This window comes from Apium graveolens, chromosome 2 (assembly GCF_009905375.1).
Source record: "Apium graveolens cultivar Ventura chromosome 2, ASM990537v1, whole genome shotgun sequence".
NCBI classification, from domain to species: Eukaryota; Viridiplantae; Streptophyta; class Magnoliopsida; order Apiales; family Apiaceae; genus Apium; species Apium graveolens.
The window spans coordinates 58,311,765-58,335,363 of NC_133648.1; the positions used below are offsets into that span (position 1 = coordinate 58,311,765).

Below are 23,599 nucleotides of genomic sequence, written 5' to 3' on the forward strand. Positions count from 1 at the left end.
GGTGGAAAGATCATTTCAAGTTCACAAAGTATCTCAATGATTTCATTTTTTCACTTCTCAACATCTTCTAATTCGATGACTTTGCCACATATACCCCAAAAAAATGCTCCCAACCTTATTAAAGGTATTGCTACCTCAGGTTTTAGAGTTTTAACCACAGCAAATTGTAATAGAAATTGAAGAATAAAATATGCGTCATGACTCTTATAACCCGATATCTTCCGCTCATTCATTTGAACACAGCGGCTAATATTAGAGGCAGATCCGTGGGGTAACTTAGCATTCATCAAAACTGAACAGAAGATTTCTTTTTCTTTTTTGGTCATATCAAAACTAGCTGCCCTAATTTTAACATGTTTGTTATCATCACATCTGACTGGATGAAGATCTTTCCTAATCCCCATTTCTTCTAGATCTTGACGAGCACTAAGATGATCTTTTGTCCTGCCCCCGATATTTAATAAAGTACCCAGAATTTTATCACAAATGTTCTTTTCAATATGCATCACATCTAGGTTATGCCTTACCATATTACTGCTCCAATATGGTAACTCGAAAAAGATGGACTTTTTCTTCCAAGGGCAATCTGATGAAGAACCCCTATGTTTTTTCTGTTGCTTCCCGAAGTCATTTTCATAGCCACACAAAAGATGCTCAACCTCTGTTCCTGTTAACAGTTTAGGACTTCCTAGCAATTCTACATCCCCATTGAATCTCCGCCTATCAGACCTCCACTTATGGTCGGGAGGAAGAAATTTTATGTGGTTTAAATATATCACCTTCTTGCTATGTTTTAAATATATTGACGAGGTCTCGTAGTGGCATGAAGGGCGGTCCAGTTTACCTTTCGTGCTTCAACCCGATAAAACTGCATATCCCGGAAAGTCACTTATCGTCCATAAGAGGCATGTGTGCAGCCTAAATGTGTTGTCTACCCTTGCATCATAAGTTTCTATCCCAACCTCCCATAATTCTTTCAATTCTTTGATTAACGGCTGCATATAAACATCAATCTCGTTGCCAGGATAAATAGGGCCAGGAATTAAGGTTGAAAGAATTAAATTTTCAGGTTTCATGATTAACCAAGGGGGAAGGTTGTAATTCAGTAGCACAACTGGCCAGGTGCTATGAGAAATATTCATTGACCGATATGGATTAAATCCGTCGGCAGCTAATCCTAACCTAACATTTCGCATTTCTGCCCCGAATTCTGGATATTTGGTATCTAGCGACTTCCAGCTCTTGCCGTCAATCGGATGCCTCAACTTGCCATCCTTTTTTCGTGCTAACGCATGCCATGTTATTGAGTTAGAATAATCAGAGCTCAGGAACATTCTTTGCAGCTTTGGCTTCAAAGGAAAATACCTCAACACTTTTGCTGGGACTTTATGTTCCTTCGACTTAGATATATCCATATTAGGCCCATTTTTATCTTCAACTACTTTCCACCTAGATGTTTTACACTTTTTGCAAATATCCAGCCCCTCATTTTCAGCCCAAAATAGCATGCAGTCATTTGAACATGCATGTATTTTTTGGTAATCAAGACCCAAGTCTTTAATCATAACCTTGGCTGAATTGAAAGATGACGGCACGTTAACGTTGGGAAAAGCCTCCTTTATTAAATCAAGCAAATCGCTAAATGCCGCCTCGCTAAATCCATGAATGCACTTTAGTTGGTAAAGCCTAACTATGAAACTTAAACGAGTAAAATTTTTAGACTCGGGATATAAAGGTTGCCTACCCTCGTTAACAAGCCTATAAAATTTCCTCGCATCAGCATTCATTCCCTTTCTAACTCCGTGTTCACCAGTATCATTACCAGTTCTATATACATTTTGCATAATCGCCTCGAACTCATCGCCTAAACCCATACCTATATCAGTATCCATCTCATCCATGTCGCCGATCATGTTTTCTATCCTAAGGGTTGAGACCTCGTAAATCCATTCAAGATAATGGGGACAAGGACCATTACATACGAGATGCTCACGTATACCCTTGGCATCACTCCAGAAACGATTACTACAGGTTTTACAAGGACACGTTAACTCCTTTCCTACGGCATATTTAGAAAATGCTACCGTAACAAAATCTTCCACCCCCTTCCTATATTTATCACTGTACTTAGGAAGAAATATCCATTTCTCTCCTTCAACATCCATTTTCTACATAAATAAATTGGACAAAAAAACAAAGTATATCAAATACTAACAATGACAGAGAGACAGTAGAGACATAGCACATATATTACAACATTAAAATGCTCTTATCGTACTTAAAATTAAAACTTTAAACCTTAATTAACAGCCTCAAGTTTTAAACCTTAATTAATGACAACATTACAACATCAAGCTCAATAGAGATTAACACAAACAAATCCATTTAAAACAACAAATAAATTATACCATAAACAGTCCAACAAAGTCATAAATTACCAAATATCTACTAAATTACAAGAATAAATCACAAATATAAGAACAATTTAACAGGAGGGTTATATATCTACACAAATCACAACAAAATTAACATATATATTCAACTAATTAATACAAAAATCTAACAAATTTCACATGCATAAATATATATTCAAGTATAAGCATAAAAAGATGAGTAAAATACCTCTAATTGAATCTTTACTTCGATTTTTGCACAAATCTTGCTCAATTAGGTTTGGGGTTTTGGGCTTCGGCTTAATTGGACATGAGAGTGTGGGGGACAGAGAGAAATAGAGAGAGGAAAGGAGAATCGTGAGGGGGAGAGAGAGACGGGGTCGGGAGAGAGACGTGGTCGGGAGAGAGACAGGGTCGAGGGAGAGATGAGAGAGAGTGGCAGTTTTGGGAGAGAGTGAAATATTTTGTTTAATTATTTTGTCTGAAATTTTCGTGTATGAAAGTTTTTGTCTGAAAATTTTTGGCGTGGAAACATCCCGCCAATGAAAAAAACTGTTCTCGCCTACAATTTTAGTGAAAAAGTATAAAAAGTGTTTCATTTATTGTAACACTTTTATAATAGTATTGCAATTGTATCGAAAATTTTAAAACTACCATTTTACTTGCAACATTTTTACATTTTATGTAACATTTTTAAAAGTATTGCAATAGATTACCAAGTTTTATATTTTTAGCAACACTTCATGTAACACTAATACATATTGGGCTTGCAATAGCCCATATATGGTGTAGTGTTAGTGGGAATTACACGATATTTTTTGTAATGATTCTATATACACGAACTATGTGTTGGCGAAGATCGAGACAAATAAAGTGCAAGTAATTGGCCAACTCGTGTGGTTTAATCCGTCTTTGATATTTGAAAAAATTACGAATCATACTATTGATCGATTTATAATCCCCCGGATCACTAAAGATGTTAGTGAGGATTATACGATACCTTTCGTAATTATTTCTATATTCACGAAATATGTTGGCCAAGATCGAGATAAATAAAGTGCAAGTATTTGCCCAACTCGCGAGGTTTTTCAAATATGAAATCTCACTCGTAAGGAGTTATAGAGATTTATGAGAACTCACTCGTAAGGAGTTATAGAGATTTAAGTACTTGTAATTTATGGATCTTCTTCTTTATATGTTTCTTTTTGAAGATCAAGTACTTATTCAAATTCCGAGTTTGAATCTTTGTTCTCTTTTCTTTTAGAACCTTCTTTATAGAATATCTACTATTAGAGCTTGAGATGAAGTAAAGAAATTAAGTACAAAGCTCAAATAAAAGAAACTCAAAAAAGAAGCTAAAAATTACCACTTTTGGAAAACGTTCGGAAAAGTTCGCTGGAAAAATTTGCCGGAGGTTTGGCCGTATTTTGGTACTTTGGTCAAACTTGGGCAGCCCTTCGGAAGGCCGGAGAGTAGTAGTGGATGAGCTCACTTGGTGGGATGAATCTTGGTTGGGTGAAGCTAAGCTTGGGTTTCAAAAACCTTGTATATATGTAAGTATATAGAAGAGAGAGAATGTTTTTGAGAAGAAGTATGTGTTTATATTTAAAAGAGATGAAGAGATGATACTTCTTGAAAAAATCCCAGAAACTTTTTGGCTTTTTATCACGGTTGAAATGGGTTGGGATGGGGGTTATTTATAGGAGAAAATGGGTGGATTGGATGGTGGAGATTTAAGGAAAATGGATGGTGGATGGTGTAAGTCACATGGATTGATGACATGGAAAGGAAAGTGTGTTAGTTGTGTTTCTTTACAACTTTCAATATAAGACAAACAAGTTTATGGGATTCAAAAACTCAGCTGATTTCTTTATATAATAATATATTTTCCTTTTCTTTTAATAATTGTTTAATCAGTTTAATTAAACATTAAGCACCATTAAATATGACCACCCTAAAAACTCTTAAATAAATACCATAAATAATAATTACCTAAATATTATAAAATGGTGTCCTGAGAGTTTTGGTTAACCTTGGTCAATGGTAACTAGGTCAAACATAGTCAACCGTGGGACCAACTGCCTCGAAATTTGTTCCAGGGAAAAAAATCTCGAAATGTTACGAATTTTTTACCATGCATAGAAAATACCATTTAAATTATCCATACCAAATTTCAAGTCATTCCAGTATGTGGAAGTATTTTATCTAAAATTAAAACTGTTCTGTCAGCCTTTTCTTCCGAATAAAAATACCATTCGTCTTGAAATTAAATATATGGATCTTTTGACCAAAGTTTTAACTTGAATAAATACTTAAAATATATTTCCAAAAATATAAAATATATTTGGATTGTAGGAAATATTTTTGAGTATTTTTGAATAATTTTCTCCGAGAAATGCTAATTTTACGAAACGGGAGAAAATCACATTAATGGGTTATAAGAATATATATTAATATTTCAAAAATGAATATTAATAAACTTTGGATGAAAACTTTTTTGATAGATGTAGAAATATATTTCGGAGCGAAGAGTAAAATATTTTTGATATAGCACGAGTCTTCTATGGAATATTTCTGATATATCCCTTTTTCGAGCTTGTTGTCTTATAGATGTTACAACTGAGATCTAAGAAATATCATGTATTGATATTTCTTCTTTGATCATATTGTCTTAGAGATATATTCCATAAAGATATAATTTTGATGTTTTAGAATAATAGAATGTCTCTTTTATATAAATAGTCTTAAAAATAATTTTGCTAGTTTGACTATTTAACTTTGATTTAGACCAATTAAAATCATGTCCTAATGGAGAGGATCTATGTGTATTTAAATTTTATGTTTAGTCGTACAAATACCAAAATAAATAATATATCGACAATATCCTTTCAAAAGTAACATATGTGCTTTTTATGATTTTCTTCTGTTTAATCACATATACTTTGTATGCAGTTCTCTCCACTGAAAATCGAAGAAAAATTGCCTCAAAAACTTTAGAGTCAAATTTTCCCACATATTTAAATTTGTCTTTCATAACATAACACTTGCTTCCAAACACATGAAGATGCTTCACAGTAGGATTTCTTTTAGATAATATTGAGTAGGGTAATTTATCAAGATTCATTTTAATGAGATATCTGTTTTAAGTGTAACATGCAGTATTGACAGCTTATTCCCAAAAACTAGTTGGCAACTTGGAATCTTGCAGCATTGTTCTAGCAGCCTCCACTAATTTTCTATTCTTGCTTTCAACAACACTATTTTGTTGAGGTGTCCTAGCTGCTTAGAATTCTTGAACAATGCCCTTGTCTTTGCAGAATTCTGTTAAAGTTGCATTTCTTAATTATGTGCCATTGTCACTCCTCAATCTTTTTACACAATTCTGATCTTCATCCTATTTCTCAATCTTCTTGATGTGTTCAATTATGATGTGTGGAGTTTCATCTTTAGAGTGCATAAATTTTATCCATGTGTATCTTGAGTAGTCATCCACCATCACAAGTGCATATTTCTTTCTTGAAATTGATAAGACATTAACTGGTCCAAACAAGTCCATGTGAATAAGTTGCAAAGGTGCACTTATGGAATTCATAGTTTTACTCTTGTGACTTGATCTCTTCATTTTTCCTTTTTGACAGGCTCCACAGACTTCATCTTGAACAAACTCCAGGTGAGGCATATCTCTCACTAACTCCTTCTTGACTAGAGTGTTTATTGCTTTGAAATTCAAGTGAGACAACTTCTTATTCCATAGCTTGCTTTGCTCATTTACAGAGGCCTTAGTGTAGAAGCAACAAATTCCATCCTCATTTGTTGAGTCCAAGTCTGCAACAAACAAGCTTCCCTTCATTGCTCCTTTGAGAGCTACTTCACCAGTCTTTTTGCTGATAAAAGTGCATTCTTCTTTGTCAAATGAGACCTTGAATCTTTTGTCTGTAAATTGACTAACACTAAGAAGATTTACTTCAAGACCAGCTACCAGTGCTGCATCATCAATGACAACATTTCCAAAAATAATCTTGATGTATCCCATTATGAACCCTTTCTTGTTGTCTCCAAAGGTTACTAATGGGCCAACCTATTCCTCAAATTATGATAGCATGACCATATCACCTTTCATATGTCTTGAACATCCACTTTCTATGATCCATATAACTTTCTTCACTTTGCCCTGCACACAATGAGGATTAAGTGTTTTTAGCCACCCAAGCAGTGTTGGGTATGTTAGATAAATTTGAGATGTCATGTCTAATCTGTTGTGTTTAGTTTCAGATTTAATATCAGGACTTACTGGAAATCAGAACTTACTGAAGTCAGAACTTATATCAGAACTTAAGGCCGTCAGGATTTATATCAGGACTTAAGTGCGAGTACTTCAGATAAGGAATGCAGCTGATTTACAGGAGAGGATCTGGACTAAAACAATAGAAGATATGCATGAAGAGTTGGATAGCTAGAAGACTTGTAGAAGATAATATCTCATTGATATATTTTAGGGGACAGAATTATATTCCATATCAATTAGAAGATATCTTATAACTGTGTACTATATAAACACAGCTTAGGGTTTACACTATAAGTGTTATCATTTACGAGAACATTATTCATTGTAACCTAGCAGCTCTTAGTGATATTGTTCATCACTGAGATAGTAGTTTAACCTACTTTGTAATAGAGCTTATTATATTGAATAAACATGATTACTGTTACATACTTGTGTTATAAATCGATTTGATTGTATAAACACTATATTCAACCCCCTTCTATAGTGTTGTGTGACCTAACAAGTGGTATCAGAGCCTCTCTGTTGATTTACAAACAGTGAGATCCAGTTTATAATCATGTCTGAAGAAACACAAACTCCAACTAAGCCAATCAAAATTCAAGATACCCAAAATAATCAAACTCACAGTCGAGATGAGAGTATTAGGGTTCCCATACTGAGAGCATCTAAGTATCCTATATGGAAGGTAAAGATGGCTATGTTTCTGGAAGCCACAGATCCAGAGTACCTTGATAGAATTAATGATGGACCATATAAGCCTACCAAGCTTTCTGTTGTAGTTTCTGATCAACCAACAAATATGATACCAAAGGAGAAAGATGATTACACAACTGAAGACATCTTATTTATTGCCAAGGATGCAAGGGTAAGGCATCTGCTGCATAGTGCAATTGACAATGTCATGTCAAATAGGGTAATTGGATGCAAGACTGCAAAGTAGATATGGGATGCTTTGGAGACAAAACTCCAGGGAACTGAAGTCATAAAAAAGAATAGGAAGACTATACTCACACAAGAGTATGAGCACTTTGACTTAAAAGCTGATGAGTCATTAACTGATTTATATGACAGGTTTGCCAAACTCTTGAATGATCTGTCACTGGTGGACAAGGAATATGATCTTGAAGAATCAAATCTAAAATTCCTTTTAGCTCTTCCTGAAAATTGGGATTTGAAGTCTACTACCATAAGAGACAACTATGACCTTACTGAAACTACTCTTGATGAAATTTATGGTATGCTCAAGACTCATGAACTTGAGATGGATCAAAGGAGCAAAAGGAATGGAAGAAAGTCAAAGACAGTTGCTCTTAAAGATGAGGAGGAATCTCCTTAAGTGGTAGTCTAAAAGAGGGGCAAAGGAAAGGCTCTCATCATACAGTCTGATTCAGAGTCATCATATTCTGATGATGATGATTCAGAATCTGAAAATTTATCTGAAGTGGATGTTGATGCAGAGATGATGTAACTGTGTGCTCTTATGGTGAAGGGTATCACAAAGATAGCCTACAAGAAATTCAAAAAGGGCAAGAAGTTCTCTAGGAAAGGTGGAAGTTCTGAAAAGAAAGGGTTCAGAAAGTCTGAAGGAAAAGGAGGAAAGTGTAATAGAGGAGACAACTCAAATGTCAAATGCTACAATTGTGGTGAAAGAGGCCACATCTCTCCTGACTGCAAGAAAGGAAAAGGTGATAAAAGCCAGGTACTTATCATAAAGAAGAAAAACTGGGCAGACACTTCAGGTTCTGAAGAAGAGGTCAAAGAAATGCTGATAGCAGTTCTGGAACTGCTGAATTGAAGGTACCTCATTCAACTCTTGTTTTTCATAATGATGATATTTCTGAACTAAGATTATATCTTAAAACTATGTTCATTAGTTTTAGAGATCTGACTTTAACAAGTGAAAGATTAACATCTAAAAGTCTTGCTCTTAGAAACATAAATGACTACTTAGAAAAAGAGTTAGTTATATTTCATCAAACTGAAAAAGAAAGAGATGAGGCTTTGTATGTTAGAGATGAAATGCTAAAACTGAATAAATCTCTTAAATCTGAACTGGAAAAGGAAAGGGAGATAATCAAAACTTGGACTAACTCTGGAAGAACAACTTAGAAAATCATAGAAAATGGAAATTGGAAAGAAGGACTAGGTTATCTAGATGATAAAGAAGACTAGGTGTCGGAACTAGAACTACAACAACAAATGAATGTCTCTATCATTCCTTTCTATCTCAGACTGAACCAAAGAAAGTGGAAGAAGCTCTTCAAGATGCTGATTGGGTGCAAGCAATACAGGAAGACCAAAGGACATATCCATTGTTGGTACAAAATGGGTGTTTAGAAACAAAACTAACAGTGATGGCATAATTACAAGAAACAAAGCAAGGCTGGTCGCTAAAGGTTACTCTCAACAGGAGGGTATTGACTATGATGAAACATTTGCTCCAGTTGCTAAATTGGAAGCCATAAGAATCTTTTTGGCTTATGTTTCTCACAAGAAGTTTAAAGTCTTTCAAATGGATGTGAAAAGTGCTTTTTCTCAATGGAGAATTAGAATAAGAGGTATATGTTGAACAACCTCCAGGCTTTGTAGATCCAAAATTTCCAAATCATGTCTACAGGTTTGACAAAGCACTTTATGGCCTTAAGCAAGCTCCTAGAGCATGGTATGAGACTTTAGCTCAATTCCTTCTGGAAATTGGATTTACCAGAGGCACAATTGTTAAAACACCGTTCTACCTCAATCATGGAAATGACTTACTTGTGGTACAGATATATGTTGATGATATCATCTTTGGCTCTATAAATACAAAACTTTGTGAAATATTTTCCAAGTTAATGCAGTCAAGATATCAAATGAGTATGATGGGAGAACTTAGCTATTTTCTAGGACTTCAATTCAAGCAAACTGAAGAAGGTACTTTCATAAGTCAATCCAAGTACACCAGAAATTTACTCAAGAAATTTGGAATGCAAGACAGTTCAACTGCATCCATTCCTATGGCTACTGCCACCAAGTTAGATAAAGATACTGGAGCATCAGTAGATATTACTAACTACAGAGGTATGATTGGCTCCTTACTCTATTTAACTGCAAGTAGACCTGATATCATGTATGCTACCTGTCTTTGTGCAAGATTTCAGGCTGATACAAGAGAACCTCATCTAATAGCTGTGAAAAGAATTTTCAAGTACCTCAAGGGTATAGCTGATCTAGGATTGTGGTATCCTAGGGAATTAAATTTTAAGCTAATAGGTTACTCAAATGCAGATTTTGCAGGATGTAAAATAGACAGGAAAAGCACTAGTGGAATCTGCCAATTTCTTGGAGGCATATTGGTTTCTTGGTTTAGCAAGAAACAAAAATCAATTTCCACATCAACTGCAGAAGCAGAATATATTACTGCAGGAAGCTGTTGTGTACAGATTCTTTGGATGAAAAATCAGTTACTGGACTATGGGTTAGAATTTTCTAAAATACCCATTTACTGTGATAATCAAAGTGTTATTGCTATGACAGGTAATCCAGTTCAACACTCAATGACAAAGCACATCAGCATAAGGTACTATTTCATAAGGGAACATGTGATGGAAGGTATAGTGGAATTGCATTGTGTTCCAACAAATCAACAACTAGCAGATATCTTCACAAAACCAGTATGTGAAGCTACTTTTATGAGATTAGTAAATGAACTTAGAATGGTTTCGGGTTCTTTCTTAAAATCTATTTAGTTTTTATTCTCATGCATCAGACTTTATGATCAGTGTTTACAGATTATCTTATCTCCATGTAATATGTGTTTAAATTGTATCATATTAAATACGGATTGTTATCTGAAGTGATTCAATATACTCTGATAGTGTTTTGAATGTTCTGTGACTATTCAATCCAATGCGGATTACTTTGCTAGATGCTGACTTAATAGTCTTTAACAAACTATGTATCTCATGTTTGAATTAGTTGTTTATGTGGAAATCAATAACTCAAGCAAACTCTGATTTTGATCTTAGTCAAATTTACTTGTTGTATCTTATTACTAAGTCACAAACTAGATTATTGTTTCTTATCTGTCAAATTCTGATGTCAGTAAATCTTAAGGATGAACTACATGCTTGATAAGCCTCACTTATCTGAAGAAAACAAAACAAAAGAAAAATTGAAGTCAGGTACTCCTTTGAGATCTTGAGTAAATATGTGAAAAGGAAGACCTAAGTGCATTGCTGGTATTAAGTTATATGCATTAGAAAAGCAAATACTTTTTTCTTTGTGACTTTTCACATTCTCTGATTACTGGAGAAATATTTTGATAATAGCATAAATTCTGATAGCAGTTGTAAGCCACTGTAAAAAGAGTTTCAAAAGATGCATAAGATGAGCACAAACAATTGAGGTGGACTCTTACATAAATTCAATCAAAATAAGATAATCAAAATATGCTATTATCAAAATATTTCTCCAGTAATCAGAGAATATGAAAAGTCACCAAGAAAAATTTATTTGCTTTTCTAATGCATCTAACTTAATACCATCAATGCACTTAGGTCTTCCCTTTTACATATTTACTCTAGATCTCAAAGGCGTACCTGACTTCAATTTCTTTTCTTTTGTTTTCTTCAGATAAGTGAGGTGTAACACCCCCAAATCCGGGGTCGGGGATTCGGGTTGTCATGAGTTCCATTTCCCTTAATAACACCCAATCTTAGTAAACAATCAACTACTCTGTACTGTGACCCCACAATAAACACACACACCACAAGTTATAGTCTCAGAGATGAATATCCAAAAATAATCACAAGTCGTTTTATTCCACAATTATAAGCCAATACACCTTAAAAGGGTTTCTGAATAAATTTACATTTCTTTGCCATTATTACAATTGATAAAGATACATAAGTCTGGTATATCAAAAGTTGAAAGCCTAGCCTATTGGTAGTTCCTACCTCAGCTACAGCGACATCAACACCTATAGGAAACTGCAGAACGTTTCCTGATCGCTTGCGAATCGGGAGCTTGGTCCTGTTCATCTTTTCTATCTGTTGTTGTGTGATGAAAGAAGAAAGCAAGGGTGAGCAACAAGCCCACCAAAATAATATGTATAATAATTAACAATATATGAGCATTCTCATAGTACTCATGAAAGCCTTGGTCAAAAGAAGTGGACCAAGTTTGATATCTTAATGCGATGAAGTCGCAAAATATTCAGTATATATATACATATATACTTTTCACAATCTTTGAAATCCTCTGACATGTATAATATAAACAGAGTTCCCGTTTATAACTGTATAAAATATCGTTGCAAGGTGATCTCATATATCTAACCTTGTCTCAACATTTTTCTGAAAATCTTTGACATGCACAAGATAATCATATACTGGATATAAGTTTAAAAGATGAAGTTACAAGATACTCCAATATACTTATATCTTTTCCGAATACTACTCGAACTACCACCGTTCAAGTTATAATTAGTTTCAAAAGTTCATCACATAGATGAGACTACAAGACAAGATTTGAATAGATTCAATCTTTGAAATATTATTGAATGAAATAAAGTTACGAGATACTTTATTTAGTCCCGATATATGTATCCACATATATATCTCTTAAACATTTCCTGAAAACTCTATTATGTAAAGTATGAACAGAGTTTGTAACATCCAATGAATTTTGGAAAGGAAAAGAATTTTGGCATAAACCTGATATCTTGCTGATCAGGCAAAGATACCAATAGGTAACATTTTCTACTAGTAGATGGACGAATTCCCCACTGGTCATCACCCTGGTCGTAATAGGACCTTATACTGGACTGCCACTCAGCCACTTACGCATTTGATGGACTCCCACTGAGCCACTTACACTATCATGGACGCCCACTGAGCCCATGTTGCTTATGCCGACTCAATAGATGGACTTACTTCCCGAACCTTGGGTAAGTAACCAATTCATTTATCAAAACAGCAATCTCGTTGCGAATATAAAATACACCATAGAGCCAGATCCCTCTGGTTTTGAGCGAGTATTTAAATCCCCTTTAAAAGGAAGATCTTAAATATATAAAATTGAGTTTTGGGATCCGCTCTAACTTTTAAAAATCATTTTAAAGACTCGAAAACACTTTAAAGGGTGTTTGGAGTAATGCTGATTTAATAAAGTAAATCAGTCCCCATATATTAGAAAATATCTGAATATTATTATTTAAATAATATTCCCATAAAGAATAATCTTTATTCAAATAATTGAGGTAGAAGTTGTAAAACTTATACTTGAAATGAGTATTAAATAACCAAAGATATACTTATACGAAAGTACTATCTTTCTTTGAATAATCAAGATAAGTTTGATTATCGACACCTTATTCTTTAATAAAATAAAGAATATATCTCAGCAAATAATCGGAGTCATAGATCCTCAAATGAATATTCAAATAATATTCATTAAACAATATAAACTGAGTCATAAGCCCTCGAATGAATATTCAATAAATAAAATAAAAGGAGTCATAAGCCCTCGAATGAATATTCGTAATGATATTCATTAAATAAAATAACAGGAGTCATAAGCCCTCGAATGAATATTCGTAATAATATTCATTAAATAAAATAACAGGAGTCATAAGCCCTCGAATGAATATTCGTAATAATATTCATTAAATAAAATAAAAGTTATCGAATAAACCTTATTCGATTAATAGTTTTGAAAACTATATCAATATATATATATATATATTTAAATATATATATATATATATATATATATAATATACTCGGGAATATCGACTCTCGGTTTTAGAAAATGTTCACCTTTGAGTCCCCTATACTAAGGGTATACGCAACTACTGCTTATCTCTAACATAGGTATTATGCAACTTATAAGCAATTGAATCAACAGATATATATCAAGATTACGAAACAGACATGCATATATACCATATCAGCATGCTCCAATATATCGCAAGAATTTGCTAATAACAAATATGCATTTATCGCAAGATCATGCATATACACATATACATCACAACAACAGTTATACGGGTAGAAAACTTGCCTGAGCGACTGGGGGTTACGAATGGCTCGGGACGAGTCTAGTAACCTATAAACAACAAGTAAGTTGGAATTAAACCAAAGTCACTTGTAAATCTATACTCTAACCAACTCAGACTCTAATGCTCGTTTTGCGCTTACTGATTCTCTTAAGTCACTCGAGTACCCTCGGCTCCACCATTTTTAATAATTTAACCATTACGAGTTTTAAGGCGATTCCTTCGCGAGTGTCTTACCAACTGCCTAACACACTTACCATAATTGTTTCATACATTAATTAACCCTTTTTGGTCTTTAACCTATGTTTCAAAGTAAGGCGAGGGGAAAAGTTTTGTTCGCGAAATGCCGTTACTTAAAACGGTCATTTCTCCTAAACCGTACATCGGAATCAAATGAACTACATATCAAAACGAAGCTCGTAACATGAAATATCTAAACATGGAAATGGTCAAAATCTAGCAGGGGGTTCTCGGTTCCTAATGTTATGAACAAAAGCAGTCTAAAGTAAATCGGACATTACAACGGCTATGTTTACGCGATTTCCCAATTTTATACCATTCAAATCCACCACAATTCAACCCCAATCCATTCTTACAACCAAAGCCCATCCATAACACAGTACAACAGCCCCAAATCAACTCATTATAATCAATTTACTTAATCCTAAAACTTGAATTTAAACTATACTACATTCTTTAACCAAATCATAAGATTTCAACATTCCAATCTCCACCATTCCAACCCAACTCTACACCAACCATAATTAAGCTACTCTAATACCATATCAACCAAAATCATCCTAATATACAAAGTAAAGATAGGGTTTGGAGATGATATACCTTCCTTGAAGTGGTGTGAGTAGCTAGGAAGCCTTAGGAAGCCTTGAGGAGTCTTAGGAATGCTTGGATCTTAAAGGAAAAGCAAGAAAAATCAAGTTAAAAACCTTGAAATCACAATTCATTGTCTTCTTCATTGATTTCTTGGAGAAGATAGAGAATGAATTGGTGGCTTAAACTCATAATATAGCCATAACTATGCATAAGGAATACTAGGGAATTATCTTACCAATTTAGGAAGCTTGAATCTTGGATTTTGAAAATTTTTCCCTTTGAAAATGTAAAAAGCCGAGAGCAATGTTCTTTGTGATGAGAAATAGAATTTTTGTTTTGATGAAAATGATTTGTTTTGGCTTGGTGGATGTAGTTTTTTTTTTGTTTTGGTTAATTACCTTTTTAGCCTTGAACTTTGTGTGGTTCTAATTCAACCACACCTCCTTCCTCCCTATATCATGCTTATGTCATCATGTGGTGTCATCCTCCCCTCTTTGTCCTCTTCTCATTGGTTGGATGACATCATCCCCTCTAATCCCTTTGATTAACTTCCTAATTGTTTGCCTAATGACCGCTGATCTGTTATACGGTTCGCTTAACTTTCGTTTTCGTTTATCGATTGAGGGATCATACCCGGGATCTTATTACTTAGGTTTCCTTAACCTTTCTCAATATATTAAATTCCTTTTATGATCCTCTCTTATACTCCTTTAATTTAAATCCTTTTTATCCTGTTACCTTATACTCAATTCTTTCCGTATCTAGTGGATTTCCGGGAAAAATCAAAGTGTTCAGAATTTGGATTCTGATGATCTTTACATACACTTATATACCACATAGAGTACTAATAATATCCCAGAAGATCAATAACAGAACCCCTACATAGTGTGGCATGAAAAGTTTTCTCATTCAGCATAATCTGCAAAATCGCTATTCATGAGGGTTTCAAAATTTTCCAAAAATTGGGGTTATTACAGTCTCCCCTCCTTAAAAGGATTTCGTCCCGGAATCAGATAGAAAATGAATAGGGATACTCTCTTAGCATTGCACTTTCTAACTCTCGAGTAAATTTTCCCACATTGTGGTTCTTCCATCAAACTCTGAATAGTTTGATAACCCTTCTCCTAAGCACTTGTTCCTTTTTACTCTATAACCCTTCCTGGTTGCTCCATATAGGTTACGTCGGGTTGCTTGTCTATGTGCTCATATGCCCCTATTTATCTGGCATCCGAATTATACTTCCTTAATATTGATACGTGGAACACGTTATGACTTGCTACATGTTCGGGGGTAGGGCGAGCTCATATGCTAACTTCCCAAAACGTCTTAATATATCCAAGGGTCCAACAAATTGTAGACTTAGCTTTCCTTTCTTTCCGAACCTCATCAATCCTTTCCAAGGGATACCTATAACATTACTAGGTCCCCTATTTCATACTCTTTGTCCTTTTGAGTCAAATCAGCATACCTCCTATGTCCATCTTGGGTTACTACCAGCCGTCCTCTGATTAGATCTATTATATCCCTGGTCCTTTGGACCACTGCGGGTCTGAGCATCTTGCGCTCTAGAACTTCATCCTAACATAAGGGAGATCGACATTGTCTTCCCTCAAGGATCTCATAAGGCGATACCTCAATACTGACATATGATCTATTGTCATAAGAAAACTCAATCCGTGTTAAGTGATCATTCCAATTTCTTTCAAGTCTATTGCACAGACTCTCACTATAGCTTTTAGCATTAGAGCTTTTGCTGCTAAATACCCATTCTTTTCGAGTTCGAAATCTCCACCACCTTCCGTTCCTAATATTATACTGGTTATACTTTTGCTCGTTAGCGTTCTATAACCTTTTAATAACCTCGTCAACCTTAGTATCACGAATGTGTTTCCATTCCGAATACCACTACAACTTTACTACTCCTTTTTCAGCTGCTTCTATCTTCGAAAGCTTAATTGTGGCGCCCTCCAAACCCGGGTCAGAAGTTTGGGGTCCACACAAACACCTTAATTATAACCTGCTTATAACAATAATAAAGATAATAATAATATATACAATGACCCTACTTACCAATCACCATGGACCACAACAGGTTAAAGTATGCACACAAGCCAAACACACTAATATATTACAAACCGTTCAATCCCAACTATTTCAAATTCAAACTGAGTATTAAACATTATTACAAACTTTTACAAACTTAAATTATTCCAAAAGAAGCCTACTAACTCAGATTTCTCAACCTGAACCCCTAGCTCTCGCGCTGGACTGGGGATCCTCTTTACCAACTGGTTCCTTTTTAACTGGAAAGAATATAAACAACATCACACAAATGAGCTAACTAGCTCAGCAAGTCACAATGACAAAACTGAGAATAATGATCATCAGGTGAATATGTTTATGATATCAAGTGAACAATGGATTATGATTTAGAATTGGATATTATACTTTTAATTTAAAACCAAGGTTAGGCTGCTGATCAGTCACGCACTAACCCCGAGCAAGGCACACAGCATTGCTCTAACTACTGGATCCAAGGCACACATTGGCCTAACTTAACCATTATATGGTCTGACCATGAATCTGGTCCATAATTTTATAAAAACAATCCAATTCTAACATAATAACAGAATATGCAATAATAAACAATAACCGAAATCATTAACAATAATAAATGTTTAACAATGAAAGGGTTTAAATCCTTGTAAGGATCAACAAGGTACTTTCAAAGCTTGAATGCTGGGTAATGAAAGAATTGAATAACAAAGGAAACAACGTTTCAGGGTTTCAAGGATTTGGTCTTTCAAAGCATAAGATATCATGGATTGAGTATATAATAATTCAGTTCAGTGTCTGGTATTTAGTTTTTATGTATTTGTGGAGTAGTATCGTAGATTTATGGTTCTTGTTTGGGTATACAATAATCAATGGATTAGAAAGAATATGGTTCATAGCTCAAGAACAATAACTGAAATCAGGATTTAGGTTTCCGTGCTTCAAAGCACTTGCAATGTCAACAAGACTATCAAGAATTACAATATCTCGAGAAAGTTCAGAACACTTGCATGATATTAGCTTACTATCATGTACTTGCTTTCAATCACAATCGTCTTACTCCTCAACTACCTGTTTCCCTTTCCCTCAACTACCTCTTCTGCTCACATATCATAAGCATCTATCAATCATCAACTCATAGGATTCTATTCAACACATACTTCTATCTACCCTTCGTTTTACCCAAATCCGATTAACGGATTGAAATCTATGCAATAACCAAGTAAACACCGAATATATAGACCGATAGTCAAACAACAGGTCACGTATAACACATAATACATCACGTAATTAATGACATATCATTTATAAAGAAGTCTGGGGTCATAAATATGCTTTCGGGTATTTAAAATGATTTTTAAAACATTTTTCGGAATTAAAACGGGTCGTTGGATCAATTTCGGAATAATAAACAGGGTTCGGTTGGCCAATTCTGGCTCCGAAACAATTTTAGAATAATTATCAAGCCTTGGAAATAATTTAGAATAATATTTTAAAGCTCGAAACTATTTTTCGGAATTTTTAAATCATTTTTAAATAATTAAATCTAATTAAATAATTAATTAAAAATCAATTAATAATTAATTAAATCAATTAATCAATTAATTTTCGAATTAATTGACTAATTACTCAATTAAAAATTAACTGAAATTAATTAACTAATTAATTCAGATTTATTTGTGAATAAAAAATAATTTTCGGAATTAAAATAATAATTTTTAGAATTTTCAGAAATTAAAAACGAATTTTTATAATAAAAATAAATAGGAAATATGATTTTTAAACATTTTTAAAACAGAAATCCAATTTTTGCAAAGTCTGGAAACTACAGGGACCAAACTGCATCGTTTTCAAAACTGCAGGGACCAAACTGCAATTTTGCAGTCCAGTCGCCGGAAAAAGTCGGGGGTAGCCGGAGAACACGTTCCCGGCGTCCTCACCCCACCAACACCTCTAGATCACATCTACAGGTTACCAGGAACACAACCATGCAATCAAAACAACCTAACAATCCCTGAGTTGGCCGGAATTTGGCCGTGAAATTTTCCAGTTTCCGGCGAACATCGGAAAACTTCAAAACACAACTCCCTTCTCTACAGACCTCGTTGGTTCATGAGACTTATACGACTAGATTGCAAATTTCACAGAGAACACAACCCACTATAACACAACATCAATCTATCACAGAGAACACAACCCACTATCAATTATCAATTACCCGTGATAATTGTGATAGTTTAATAAAATGCTCCCGTTTACCGAGAATACGGGTTTTATTGATTTACCGAAACGAATATTGTATCGAAAATGTTGCGCCGGGACCCGCGCAGGACAAACCGTACGCCGGATCGAAAAAGTCGAAACATGGAATATGCTCGGAATATTACAATTAGGTTAGGAAGGAGTTCTCGAAAGAGTTTCGGGTTCCAAAAACGTAACAACGGTTGACGTCGGTTGGTTCCCGTTTTTATAAAATAGATTTTAATTACCCGAAAAAAGTTTTTAGAAATTTCATATGATTCTTATAAATCCATAAATCAACATAAAAATAATTAGGAAGATATAACAATTATCTATATTTTATTTTGGACATATAAAAATTAAAATACTCACTTAATATTATTTTTGAATATTCAAGTACAGATAACACTTAACAATTAGCTTACAGAATAGATACTGAACACACATAATAATTATATAATAGCAAAAATAATTACACGATATATCCCGGATATTACATTATTCCCCCCTTAAAAGGATTCTGTCCTCAGAATCTCTAAGAAAACAAATAAGGGTACTTTTCTCTCATATCACTTTCTAACTCCCAGGTTGACTCTTCAACCTTTGGGTTTCTCCACAATACTCTTACTAACTTTACCACTTTATTTCTCAATACTTTCTCTATTTCCTCTAGAATCTCTATCGGGCTCTCTACATATGATAAATCTGCCTGAAGCTCTATTGGCTCATATTCTATTACATGCCTGGAGTCTGGATTATATTTCTTGAGCATCAATACATGAAAAACATTGTAAATGTGCTCCATGTGCGGAGGTAACGCCAATTCGTAAGCTACTTTGCCAACGCGCTTTAGGATCTCAAAAGGTCCAACATATCTTGGGCTTAGCTTCCCTTTCTTTCCAAACCTCGTTAGTCCTTTCCATGGTGATATTTTTAGTAATACCAAGCTTCCTTCTTCAAATTCCATGTCTTTCCTCGATTGGTCTATATATTTCCTCTGACGATTTTGAGCGGCTATTAATCTTTTCTGGATAAGTTCAACAACTTCCTTTGTCTGCTGTACCAGTTCCGGTCCAAGTATCTTGCGTTCTCCTACTTCGTTCCAATATATTGGAGATCTACATTTGCGTCCATAAAGGGCTTCATAGGGTGGCATTCCAATGCTGGCATGATAACTGTTATTGTAAGCAAACTCTACCAGGGGTAAATGTTCGTCCCAACTTCCTTTGAAATCAATAGCACAAACACGTAACATATCCTCGATTGTCTGGATCGTTCTTTCACTTTGGCCATCCGTTTGGGGGTGATAAGCTGTACTCATATTCAGTCTTGTTCCCAAACATTCTTGAAAACTCTTCCAGAATCTTGAATTAAACCTTGGATCTCGATCAGATACAATAGACACTGGAACTCCATGACGAACTACAATTTCTTTTAGGTACATATGGACCAACTTGTCGAGCGAAAATCTTTCATTTATAGGCAAAAAAGGAGCTGACTTGGTAAGTCTATCCACTAGAACCCAAATGGCATCATGATTAGCCCTTGTCCTTGGTAATCCAACTATGAAATCCATGGTAATATGTTCCCACTTCCACTCTGGAATCTCCAATGGTTGTAGCAATCCACTTGGTCTTTGATGCTTTGCTTTAACTCTCTGACAGGTATAACATTTGCTAACCCATTCCGCAATTTCCCACTTCATATCTGGCCACCAATAATTCTTCTTTAAATCTCTGTACATTTTGGTACTCCCTGGATGGATGGAATATCTTGAACTATGTACCTCTTGTAAAATTTCATTCTTTAACTCCGTCACTGGTGGAATCCAGATTCTAGATGAAAATCTCAAAATGCCTTGATCATCCTTCTGCGTGCATAATTCTTCACCTACCAAATGATTTATATCTTGATCCATTACATCTTTCTGACATTTCTTTATTTTCTCCAACAACTCTGGCTGGAAAGTCATACTGTACACTTTCGCTTCCTCAGGTCCGCAAACTCTAATTTCCAATTTCTGAAATTCCTTATATATATCTTCAGGTACTGATAACTCAATTAAGTTTTCCTTCCGATGTTAGGGCGAAAACACGCGCTAATATTCACGCAAGTATACGCGTTCGCAAGTAGTATAAGATATAAATCAGATTCGTTCCCATAGAGACTGGTTTAGGTTAAGTTCAATTTATGCACCTATGCAACAATGTATGGTTATCGCTCAATGCTAAGACAAATAACAAATTGGGTTTTTATTAAACTAAGAGATTATACTAAATAACATTAACTAAGAGAATTGAGGTTAAATTAATATATATGATAAACATGGGATCCTAACTTCATTAAATACTTCATTCAATAGCCTTATTGTTCTTAACCTTAGCATGTGATGGTGAGGACACTAATCAGATAACACGAAACTGATAAACGCCAACTTTCGTTGCACGAGTACCATTCTACCAAACATCCACAAAAGAGATAGAAGCTGAATAGGCACCAATTATATTGAGACCCTATATGTCTATAGAATTTGACAACATAACGGTTTAAGAACAAGTTATCTATCTTGATTACATAGGGCAAGTAAAACGGTTAGAGTTACCTACGAATCATGCACACACGTACATGAACCTATGCTAGCATGGCAAGTTCTAAACCTCTATATTCACTGTCGCTTCAATAGAGATTAACACGCTATCTTATATGTTAGCTACGCACATAAGACGAATAAGCACAACCAATACTAGGATATCAATCAATCACCACACACCAAGATATCGAAACAATTAACTATTGAAATCCATAAGTAAATCCGCTAGAACCCCATGACAACGATTAGCCCATAATCGAACTCATCGTCACCATGGGTTCCAATGAAAGCATGGTATAAACAAAGTCTTAATAAACTAAATAATAATCAAAGTACGAATAAACGAGATCTAGGTTCAACAAGAACGAAAATGAGCATCCAAAGTTACAACTAATTCAAAGAATCACAAGTTGAAAACAAGATCTTCTTTTTCGGAGTTGTTCTGTGCTTCTAGGCCTTCTCCTTGGTATCCCAATCTTCCCGGATGATGAAAACCCCTTTTTTTAAGTATATATACGCTCCTAGTGGACCTGGACCCTTAAAATCGTCAAATTCTACTCAAAAAAGGCTTTTTCAGCGAAATCAGCGACCAGCCGCCTCCTGAGCGGCCGCTCAGCTCTGCTGAGCGGGCACTCAGCTACTGACTGGAAAAATATTCTGATGAATCTTGTTTTGACCATAACTTGAGTTCTACTCGTCAGAATTAGGCGATTCAACTGCCCACGCGAAGCTATTGAGATTCTCTACAACTTGACAATGGCCTTGGCTTCCAATTCTGATCACTTTTCATCATATTTCCTTTAAAAGCTCTTTTCTTCATTTAACTGATACCTGAAATGCATTAACACAAAAACATATCAAAATACCAACAACTTGAGTCCAAAAAACCAATTTAAGCTTGTAATAAAGCATTCCAAGTGGATATAAAATCCACTTATCACACCCCCAAACTTGAATCGATGCTTGTCCTCAAGCATAAACAGACTCAAAACTACAAAATAAACCTAATGCATGAATGCAACTACGTGAATGCAACTAAATGATAATGCAATCGATCCCCTCAGAATAACCATAACCAAATGAATAAGCCAATGCCTCTAAGAATGCAATGACTTGAAACAGAGTTCAAATAAATCCCATAAACCAACTCACAAACCAGAAACGTGCGTGTGCGGATGCTTAACAGATATACTCTCGATACTAGATCAATAACCATAACTTATCTATCATCGAAACAATCAAAAGTTTATAAACAAAATAGACAATAAACGCATTATGACTCACAACACCTCCTTTCTACTAGAGTTATACAAGGATTCACACTATTATTAAACATATAACAAAGATGCTTATTTGATCGTGCAATGAATGAGGTCCCAAAAGACTTATACAATAATACCCATGTAGCGAGCGTTAGGTTAGCGGATCCCAGACTATAAAAGCCTTAGGTCACTAGGCACAAAGTCCCCTAGAACTTAATAACTCGAGTATTAAAGAGCTCACTCTTGATCAATTATGCATAAACACATACTTTTTTCTTTCTTTTTTTTTCTTTTTTTTCTTTTTTTCTTCTTTTTTTCAATAATTTCTGAATGAGTGTGTTTCGCTCCATCTCATTCAACCCTAGACTACTCATAAAAATATGAGCCGGCTACTAGCCATTTGACACCTAGCCTTACAACAACTAGCAATGAAATCCAAGTTTTTCTCCAGATAAAAAAAAATCAGTGTTTTTACGTCATTACGAGAATATCACAAATTCTAAATATAACCAAGTGATTAAATCTCAACAACAAACAAGTATGATCATGATCTAGATCAAAAGCAACCCTATAAGACTTTGTGCAAATATTTATTTCTGGCATGCAAATCAATTCATTAAGACTTAAACATCCCTCTATTCCTCATCACCACACTCAAATCAACATCAACTTATCCAATATCATAGTTCATCTTAAGGGATCATGCTAAATATGCATGCAAATGCAACTATATGAAATCACATAAAAATAAACAAATATGTCCTAAATGAACAATCATGCAAAAATATGAATGAACTACAACTAAACATGCAACATGAATCTATATGAATCTATATGGACACACACTACTAATCCTTACATTATCACCCCCAAACTTAAAATTTTCAATGTCCTCATTGAAGG

The 23,599-nt window shown here is 34.7% G+C and overlaps 1 protein-coding gene across 1 annotated transcript; it reads right to left on the bottom strand.

Moving 5' to 3' along the window:
- Window positions 1–854: 854 nt before the first annotated feature.
- On the bottom strand, window positions 855–2,165 carry LOC141689948 (uncharacterized). The gene has a single exon (XM_074494483.1). The coding sequence runs from the start codon at window positions 2,163–2,165 to the stop codon at window positions 855–857; it is 1,311 nt and encodes a 436-aa protein (XP_074350584.1).
- Between the last annotated feature and the right edge of the window lie 21,434 nt (window positions 2,166–23,599).

What these genes read in the sequence shown, in the direction of transcription:
- LOC141689948 (XM_074494483.1), bottom strand. Translation starts at nt 2,165, where the DNA reads ATGGATGTTGAAGGAGAGAAATGGATATTTCTTCCTAAGTACAGTGAT.